Here is a 10,837-nt window from a genome sequence, read left to right as displayed (position 1 = left end):
CTCTGCCCTACCTTCCTATTCATAACGAATCCTACTCCTGTTGTACCATTTTCTGCTGCTGTTGATATTACCAGATACTCATCTGACCAGAAATCCTTGTCTTCCTTCCACTTCACTTCACTGACCCCAACTATATCTAGATCGAGCCTTTGCATTTCCCTTTTCAGATTATCTAGTTTCCCTACCACGTTCAAGCTTCTGACATTCCACGCCCCGACTCGCAGAATGTTATCCTTTCGTTGATTATTCAATCTTTTTCTCACGGTAACCTCCCCCTTGGCAGTCCCCTCCCGGAGATCCGAATGGGGGACTATTCCGGTATCTTCTGCCAATGGAGAGATCATCATGACACTTCTTCAACCACAGGCCACATGTCCTGTGGATACACGTTACCTGTCTTTAATGCAGTGGTTTCCATTGCCTTCTACATCCTCATGTCGTTGATCATTGATGATTCTTCAGCCTTTAGGGGCAATTTCCCACCCCTAAGAGAGTGCCCTGAACCTCTATCTGCTCCTCCGCCCTCTTTGACAAGGCCGTTGGCAGAATGAGGCTGACTTCTTATGCCAGAAGTCTTCGGCCGCCAATGCTGATTATATATAAAAATTTAGGCAGTGTATACTACTGTATAAAAACATGATGTTTTTTAATATTGTTACCAACAATCTCGAAAAGTTATTGACCGACTAACTTCAAAGTTTTGCACAATAGTCTAATAAACATTCTATCAGATATGGGCTATACAGGGTGGTCATAAACAGTCCGAAAAGCTTGTAAAGGTGTTGCACGGTAGGTTGCACTGAGAAATAACTATTAAGAAAAAATCTTATATGTTGCACCATTTCTGAATTACTCGGGATTGAAGTTAGCCAATCAGGCCATTGTGCACATGGACTCAAGCACCCTGCCAGATAAAATTGGTGTCTGTCGTTCTCATAGTGTGCATGATAGTGCATGAGAGTGCTCAGGCTTTGGATCCGGTTTGATCCTTACTATTGTCCCATGTCCAATTTTTGTATCTCTTTTGTTTGGTTTTAGGAAACCAAATGAAGAACATGTTCGGTGACACCGTCTCTGGCAGGTTGTTGGAATTTGCGCATGCAACAGCCTGACTGGGCAACTTCAATGCTAATTAACTCAGAAACAGTGCAACATATCAATTTCTTATCAATTATTTCTCAGCACAACCCATCATGCAACATCCTTGCAATCTTTTCAGACTGTTTCTGATCACCCTCTATATATTTTTAAAAGACAATGTACAGGTTTTCAGTTAAAATTGATAAAGGACAAAAAAATGCTGTGCTGTGAAAATGTCTGGTTTCATTTACTTTATTGTAATCAGTTTTAACTATAATATCGGGGGATTTAAAAAATTAGACAGGTGGTTTCTTCTATGTATATTCTTTCACCTACATACAATTTTAAACAAAAATTATATATACAACAGTGTGCTGGATTGTTGGTTTGGGAAGTAAAGGGGCCAAACGATGGTGTCATCAGTCCCACAATGTGCTGTTTTGCTTTCTTTTTCACATTTTGTTTTAACAGAAAACACAGGAAGCTGTATTTATGCCTTATGATTAGACTATGTCTACAGAATATGAATTGTCCAAAACTTTGTAATCCAACTCCAACACTAATTAAAGCTATGTGAAGTACTGTCATTGATACTTCTATCCTCACACATCTAGCACATGGTGAGGTCTCTCTCATATCCCATGTACCAATGATCCCAACTGATTCACCCATTCATTTTAAGCGACTTCAGTTCCCAATGAAGGTTTTGTTTGCAATGCCAGTAAACAAGGTTCAAGATCAGAGAGAGGGGGAGGAGAGGAAATGAATATAGAGAGGGAGAAGGAGAAGGTTTGACAGAGAAAGGGGGGGGGGGGGGAGGAGGTGGAGTGGATGGGGGAGGAGATGGTCAGAGAGAGGAGGGAAGAGGTGATGGACAGAGTGAGGGGGAAGTTGTGATTAGGACATAAATCCAATTGCCATACATATTAAGCAATTGCAAAGCTTTGCCAAGTTATTAGTTCAGTCTATAAAATGCTGCATCATTATGCAATTCTTCATGCAGCCACCTGCAAGATGATGACGGGGTGGTAGTCATCGTATATCTGAATTATGAAGAGAAGTGTTGACACAGATGGTCAGAGAGAGGGGGGAAGAGGTGATGGACAGAATGAGGAGGAAGTTGTGATTAGGACATAAATCCAGTTGCCATACATATTAAGCAATTGCAACGCTTTGCCAAGTTATTAGTTGAGTCTACAAAATGATGCATCATTATGCAATTCTTCATGCAGCCACCTGCAAGATGATGACGGGGTGGTGGTCATCGTATATCTGAATTATGAAGAGAAGTGTTGACACAGTGATAGCTGAACAACGTAAACTGAAATATACCAAAAGTCAGCAATGACAAAGTATACAGCTACACTCTCCAATTTGAGCATTAGATATGAAGTGTAGAAATATACCGCAGTTCGGAGTACTGTAAATGTAGCCGCTCTTATTCTTTACCTTTTCTGATTTATTATTCCAACATAATATACAAACAAATAATGGAAATTTGAAGAAGGAATAACACCAGTATGGAAAAGATAATTGCTACTCATCACATAGAGCAGGCAGGCACAATGAAAAAGGCTGCTAAAAATATTTTAGCTTTTGGACAAAGTCCATAAAGCAGGAAAAAACATATACAATCACACAGCAACCCCACATATGGCTACTTTCTCCAACCACTAAGGATGGAGCTGGGTCTTAGCACCCAAAGACAGTGGCCATGTGTTTTCTACTGCTGAAGAAGGATTTTGCCAAAAAACTGTAACGTTTCTAGCAGTCTTTCTCATTGTGCCTATCTGCGACTCAATGCCTCCTCTATGTGGTGAGTTGCAATCCAACCTTTCTGCATTGTTAAATTGCAAATATTTATTTAATATGAAGGACAATTTTAAAGCTGAAAAAAAATCATTAAGTTTTTTGATATTTACAAATAGTGTTTATTCAAAGAAAAGTAACAAATTCTGCTTAAATCGGTTTGTTAACAGCCTTCTGAAATAAAAGCACAACCATGAATAATTTTCAGCTAAAATTTAATAAATATCTTTAGCTTGGATTATCTGAATCCACTATAGATAATTTGTAATAAATGTAAACTTGAAAACAGGAGTGTTTTTAAAATGACTGAAAACTGTATTGTAATAAGAGACTGGCCTATTATGTAACTCATTTTATTTAAATGCATTAGTAACTTCATAGGCACACACAATGCAAAGTCACCTTTTTTCATCTCAAATGTCATTCATGGGAATTTGTTTTCTAATAATTTTGGTTTTACAATTGCAAAAGTTCTAATTTTTGAAAGGGTGCTACGTTGTCTTACAAAACAATTAAAAAACTTACTCTCAGTCACATTGTGCATGTTGTTATTCACGAAAGATACCTGAGGTCCATGATAACAGTACTATCAGTGTGTTACAAAATTACAGTATCAACTGAGATGTCATTCCAGTAATGCAGTAGTTTGGTTTTCAATGGGTCCCGGGCGGGAAAAAAACAAAAAGAACAATAAAGATAGCTAAGTTTTACATATTAAGTTCACTTATCTGTAACGGAGTGATACCAATTTTAAATGCGTATTAGCACTTACACAGTAAAATTGTATGAGGTACTACTTAACTTATTACTGAGGTCATAATTCTCTGACAGGAAAAAATAAATATTAAAGTCATACAAACAACAATAAATTAACACATTCTGTCCTATATGAATAAATCACTTTTGCAGTGATTTGTATTGGCTACATTTGAATCCCTGTCTTTGGTGATTTATTAGAGAGATTACAGAGGCCTTCATCTTAAATAAACAGATGTAATCAATCTTTTGTGTTCATGATGTTTGTTCCTGGCCATTGCTTTCTTGTGATTTCATTACATCAGGAAGATCTGGAGGCGATGAAAATGGCGTAATTTCTAGTGGTTCAAAATCACCAGTTTCCTGCCTGTAATAAAGAGAAATTATTTTTCGTCAGACCATTTCACTTATCAAAGCATTTTTCTTTGCACATATTACAGTAAAGTTTAGCAAGAAAATAAGTGTAACAGAAGGTTATACACAGGGCAGAGGTAGAATGATGCATAGAACATACTCAGCACAAAACATTAACAAGTTGATGAACATCCACCAATAAAAAGTGAGTTTCACAAACTTGTCATTATACATTGTTTTCTTGACAGTGAAAGGAAAAGGAAAACAGTAAAAAATGTGGGAATAAATAAAAAGATGCATTTAATTAAGGATTTCTGCTGGGGAAGAGACTCTAGTATAAGCAATGAGGAGGAGAAAAGGTAACTGTGATTAACTAAGTGCATTCAAATGCTACAGAAGCCAAACTAAGTACATTAAAATGCTACAGAAGTCAATATTTGATGAGAGAAGGCAATCGGATAATTACACAGATACCTCAGTTCTTCTCATTAATCTTTGTTTCTGAATGCAAACTGGAAGGCGATGCTTTTATCAGAGATAACAGTCACATGAAATGTCAAAAAATAATAATACACTTCATAAATTGAACTGTGTAACCTTAGGAGTGCAAAGAGGAAGATATACACTCCAATAAAGAAATATAGTTCCATATTAAGGAGCTTAAACCATGTCTTTCACACATAACAAGAACTACCTATGTTTTTGATTACAGACAGCACTGGATTAATAAATATTGCCCAAAAGAAAACATTTCTAGGGCAAAAATCTTTAGAAGGAAGGTTTAATAAATATAGTTATGTCACACAAAGCGACTGTCAGCATTTCAGAGGCATTAATGCAGCTCAGTAAAGTCACAACCAGGTCAGTTATCTTGAAGTGCTCTAAGCAAGTGACTTGAGCATGGCTACTACCTTGTCTGCCACAACGGTGAGATTTAGTGCAGTCTACCACATGAAACAATTCGTTTCATGCCACTGGATCACCAGTTTAGCAAACCACAGTTTTCTACTGTCTGTTTTTGGTGCTGCCTTTTGGTTTCATTTATTCTAATATTTGTGTTGGTCAATAAGTGGACAGGGACTAGAAAAGGCTGAGGAGGGGTGGGTGGGAACAAAGGGTATTTTCCTATGTTGCAGGGAGAGTTCCCACTTGTGCGATTCACAAAAGCTTGTGTTGGCAGGGAGAATGAAAATTGCATGGGCTGTGAAGTAGCCATTGAAGTTATGTGCACTGTGCTTTGTGGCTAGCTCGGCAACTGGCTGGTCTGTCCCCTGTCCACAGTTTGGAAGTAGTCATTCATGAGGACAGACAGCTTGTTGGTGGTCGTGCCCACATAGACTGCTCATTGCAGCTGAACTGGTAAACTACATGGTTGCTTTCATAGGTGTAAACCTTGTCTCTGATTATGTAGGAAATGCCTATAACAGGACTGGAGTAGGTGGCAGTGAGAGACAGGCAGGTTTTTTACAAGAACATGGACCATGAGGCAATGGGATGGGAGCATGGTGGAATAGATATGGACAACAATACTGTGTTGACTAGATGGTGAAAAACACAACGCCACCCAGCCTAGGATGTTGGGCCAAGAGAAACAAAATCTGGCCGAAAAATTTTTTGTGTCCTGAAGGGAATCAGCAAGAAATTATTTTTTTTTTTTAAAATCCACCCACTAAGGTGGTAAAAGGGAGTTCAAAGCTAATTGCCCAACTGAGATCAGCCTCAACCATTTGTACTAGATACATACATTTTGGTAGCAATATGTATTATTCACTGTAAGGTCCTAACGAGAAATGATTTTGTATAACCCAGACCCTAGGAACTGCAATAGGCATTAATATAATTTCAGGGGTTGCAATGCCATACAATCTAAGAACCTATGTCCTAAACCATTGGTTCTAGATACATGCACTTTGGGGGAGGGGGGACATGTGATGTACATAGCTACCAAGAAAGGAATTTTCTAAAATTGACCCAGAATGCAATAAAAGGAGAGTTCAACATTTAGTCGGCACATTGCTGATCAGTTTCAACTATTGGTCATAAAAATGTGAAATTTTGAGGGAAGATATGTTACGTGATGTGGTCACTCATCATGAAAGCATTTTTGAAAATGAAACCTCCATGTGGGTAATTTAGGTATGAAACACACATTAAAAATTCTGTTCCTCTGCTTACACAATGAAGAACTATATGAAGAACTAATCCACAATGCACGTTGCACTGCAGCTTCCTCAAGACAAAAATAATTTACAAGTAGTGGGATTTGTGCAAGCCTCGTACTTAGTGATTACGGCTCTAAGCACATGGGACTACATCTGAGGTCATCAGTCCCCTAGACTTAGAACTACTTAAAACTAACTAAGCTAAGAACATCACTCACATCCATGCCCAAGACAGGATTTGAACCTGCGACCGTAGCAGCAGCGCGGTTCCAGACTGAAGTGCCTAGAACTGCTTGGTCACAGCAGCCGGCAGTGATTATGGCAAATTGTCCTATTACAATATGACATGTAATATTTTCACAGAGAAGGAAACATGTCTAGTGTTCTTCTGTCATCTCGTCATGAAAAATTTGGTGGATGCTGAAACTTTAGATGGCTGCAGAAATTATAAACATCAAAAGGGAATTGCTGTGCCATACGAGGTGTGTGAGAAAAAAGTAATAAGTCTGAGTTTTTATCTACCAAGTTGTTATTTTTTTCCAACGATTATATTGTCCTTTTCAGAGTAGTTCCTTAGCTATACACTGGTGGAGTCATTCCCAGTCCTGGTAGCAACACTGAAAGGGTGGTAGGGTCTTTAACACATTGGTCACATTCCTCTAAATGTTCTCCAGAGTTTCAAAATGACATCCTTTTAAACATTTTTGATTTTTGGGTAAGAAAAATGTCACAAGGACACAGATCAGATGAGCAGGGGGCTACAGAACAATAGGAATTCCTTTCAAGGGAGGGAAGTGGCCATGTGACATGGGGCGCCGTCATGCTGCAGCATTCACATGTCCCTTTACCTGAGCCTTTCTAGGACACATTTGTAAAACACTTGGTTGGAATTGTTACGTGTTGGTCTGATTTCACTGAAGCATGCAGACGTTTTGTGTTTCTGTAAGTTTTTGAAGTTGAAAATATCCCTGACAAACGTTCATCTTCAATGTGTCTTCAGCCTTCCAAAAATGATTTCTGCCAGTGAAAAACTCGTGCTTTTGATAAGGAAGTTTCCCATAGGCCTGCTTCATCTTTCCACAGGTCACTCTCATTGATTTCTCAAGTTTAACTAAAAAATTGATGGCATACCATTCCTCTAAATTCTGTTGTACCAACTGCACGACATACACAACAAGAACACATCTTCACAGGGGGTGGTCTCAAAAATCATGTTATGACTGTACTCAGCGGAGACTCAGACTAACCACGTGGAAGGGATGAACACACTGGTCTACACAAGCAGAACAACATAGCGTTGCCAGATTGCTCGCAGTGTTGTCAGTCTCATTACTTTTCTCACAGACTGTGTATAACTGGACTAATCATGCCACTCAGAGCCAAACCAACTAACTCCATGTTTAATAACTTTTCTACTTTTCATTTTAAAAAAAACTTCACAAACATGTATGTTTGCAGTGGCCAAAATATTTAACTCTATTGGTTAATTCTTGCACCAATACACGAGAACTCTTTGTAAGACAACTGAAAACTTCGTTACAGCTTTTGGAGGTCAAAGTGAGTGACTGACTAACTCCAATTTTCTTGTTTGTATTTTCATAGCATTTGTTTCTGCGTATATAATCCAAGTATTCCATTCGCCCTCCTTACTACTGATTTTACTTGACTGACCTATTTCATATCGCTTCTTTGTAATACCTCTAAATACTTACATGTAGAGTTGACATCATTAAATGTGTATTATAAATGATGTATACAATATTGGCTGTCACAATTTCAATAACAACAAAGGGTTTATGTCTGTATGTAGGGCCTGAAACAGCACATAACAAACAATGCAAAAGACCACAATCATATTCAGATTTACTCAGATTCATGCACAGCTCAGATTTGAAACAAAATAACAATGATGAAGCTTCTGCAATCAATGCAGATAATATTGATTTAAAATTTTTAATACCTGGACACAGCTATGAGCCAAATGATTATGCCCTTGGGCATATTTGATTTATAGTGCGAAAGACATGTAAATCATCATCTCACCAGAAGCCTGGGGCCATCTAATTTGTAACTGCAAAATAAAGGGCTACATTCTAGTAGGTGCAATGAATCACAATAAATTTTTGTCTACAAAGACTGTTGAAGATACCATGACAAGCCGGAAGATGATAGTCGACGGCTTACCGGTAAACCGGCTTGACTTACTATGGATTCAATTGGAGAAGTTACTACCTTACACTATACTGTGCAAGACGACGTTTTATGAAAATTATGAAATCTACAACAGTTTGACAATCTGAATTTGCAACTATAAACCAGGATACCCTATACTCTCAAGTATTTATATAAAGATAGTAACTGTTCTCGAAAGAACAGATACCATTGATGACCATGCAGCTTCTCTAGAATAAATGATAATTAATTGAAACCCTCAGCTGACGACAGGTGTTATTGATATACCTCGATGGGGAGAGCTGAAAATGTGTGCCCCGACCAGGACCCGAACCCGGGATCTCCTGCTTACGTGGCAGACGCTCTATCCATCTAAGCCACCAATGACACAGTCGTCTGCAGGGACTTATCCCTTGCACACTTCCCGTGAGACCCACATTCCAAACTGTCCACAATCTACATACGTAATGTACCTAATAGGTATTTGCCCATCCACTCATTACTCACACACACTAATGTGAATCATCACCTTACTGTGTGTGAGTAATGTGTGGATGGGCAAATACCTATTAGGTACATTACGTATGTAGATGGTGGACAGTTTGGAATGTGGGTCTCACGGGAAGTGTGCAAGGGATAAGTCCCTGCAGTCATGTTATTCATCTGTGTCATTGGTGGCTCAGATGGATAGAGCATCTGCCATGTAAGCAGGAGATCCGGGTTTCCAGTCCCGGTCGGGGCACATATTTTACACCTGTCCCCATAGAGGTATATCAATAACATCTGTTGGCAGCGGAGGGTTTCAATTAAGTACCAACTATAGTATTTGTCCCATTAGCAAGGGAAAGAGGGCAGATCTAATGTCCTGTGGACCATGAATACTACAAGAAGCTAGTGACCACTTGTCAGGAACACAACAGTCAAGTGTCGGGGAAGTGTGAGATCATTTATTAAGATAATTAGAAACACTGGGAGTAAAAGTGAAATGAAAAGTGAACTTTTTCAGCTGACAGTATGACTAACTCATGAAAAAATACAAATGTTACAGTGTTCTATGTTTCAGTGGTAATATGTGTTGTTTTTCCATAAAATTTATGCATCACACAAAATTATAATTAGCATAGTAACATTATGAGGGAAATAAATTCGAGTTAAAGCTGAATTTTCAATCTGCATTTTAATTTAATCTTTTTTTTCAGTTTCTATTGCGCTTGAGTTAGTCAGTTTGGCCTCTAAATGGCACAATTATTGCTGACAGAGCCTACCTGTTTCAGTATATTACCTATTAAATGTTTCCCAAACACAAAATGCTTGGAACTGTGAGTTATTAAACTGCCAGTTTAGCCTTCGATATGTGGTGAACTGCGTGAGTTGATCAGAGCAAGCAGAAAAAAAAAGCAACAGTATGCCTAGGCACTGAAAGTACAGGATTACAGCTAGTTACAGTTAAAGGGTAACAATGCTGACTTTCAACCTTCAAAGACACAGAGTTTAATTTTGCAACTCACCTCAGAGCTAGTCCCACAGCTGCTGGACTCTGAGCTTTCGCTACACTTGAAGTAAGACCATAATCTTGTAACATTTTATCATCTTCCATTATTTGATTATCTTTATTAAATAACTGTTGATTACCAGGTGGTACTTTAATAATTCCTGGAACAAAGAAAATGTCACAATGTTTGCAAAACTTATATCTACAAAACACTAATGTTAACAGCTCAGGTGATTGTGGTGTAGCAAAAATTACTCCTCTGTTGCCATGAAACTGCTGCAGTATGTGCAGTTTGCAGAAGTATCAGACAAAATGGAATATGATGATACACGGAAGACATGAAGTACAGGAACATATTTTCTACATATAAATTATTAATAATTTAACTCTTTATACCCAATTAACGTGAATTGCAGCACATCATTATTTGAGTACTGGTGTGGCTCTGAAGTGACCATCTGTGTCTATTAAATTAAAATTCATTGTATTTAAGGCTATTATCATGCCAGGTTTACTATATCTGATTTAATTTCTCAGGGATTTATTCTTTTCCATTTTTAGCAAACTCAGATGATAATTTACCAATTCAGTTGTTTTGCAATGCCACTGTAATTGGCCTTGCGTTGCCACATAACCAATTATTTTTTTAATAGAATCTCAAACTGTATTGCTAAAAGTAATATAAATGTATTTATTTTTAAGTAAAAGATGAAATTTACTCTCGTGAGTCAAATTTCTTTTGGGCGCACTAAGGTGTCAGTGGCATATCAGGTCACATTCAGCAGTGGGTGGCCATGGACGCGCTAGTGCGTCTCGTTAATTTTTCCTGAAAATTGTGAAAGTTTAGAGTACTACATTTTTATTTTATATTAAAAAATAAAACAAAACATCTTACTGACAAACGACATATTTATTGAACAAAAAATATAATAGAAACAGCATTCAAAAACAAACACAAGATTTTGAAGAAACTTCTGAAATACAAGGTATGTCAAATCTCAGAAAAAGACAA

At 37.9% G+C, this 10,837-nt stretch overlaps 1 protein-coding gene across 2 annotated transcripts in view; it reads right to left on the bottom strand.

Moving 5' to 3' along the window:
• Positions 1 to 3,226: 3,226 nt before the first annotated feature.
• Positions 3,227 to 10,837, bottom strand: part of LOC126338861 (elongin-B) — a 37,351-nt gene continuing 29,740 nt past the window's right edge. For both annotated transcript variants that reach the window (XM_050001585.1, XM_050001584.1), the window contains exons 3-4: positions 9,842 to 9,986; positions 3,227 to 4,012 (exon numbers count right to left, since the gene is read on the bottom strand). In XM_050001585.1, coding sequence (XP_049857542.1) covers positions 3,901 to 4,012; positions 9,842 to 9,986 — 257 coding nt within the window. In that variant the 3' untranslated portion in view covers positions 3,227 to 3,900. The remainder of the gene's footprint in view (positions 4,013 to 9,841; positions 9,987 to 10,837) is intronic.

Source organism: Schistocerca gregaria, chromosome 1 (genome assembly GCF_023897955.1).
Source record: "Schistocerca gregaria isolate iqSchGreg1 chromosome 1, iqSchGreg1.2, whole genome shotgun sequence".
Taxonomy (NCBI): domain Eukaryota; kingdom Metazoa; phylum Arthropoda; class Insecta; order Orthoptera; family Acrididae; genus Schistocerca; species Schistocerca gregaria.
Note: the sequence above shows the minus strand (reverse complement) of the source record. Positions and strands in the feature narration are given on the sequence as shown.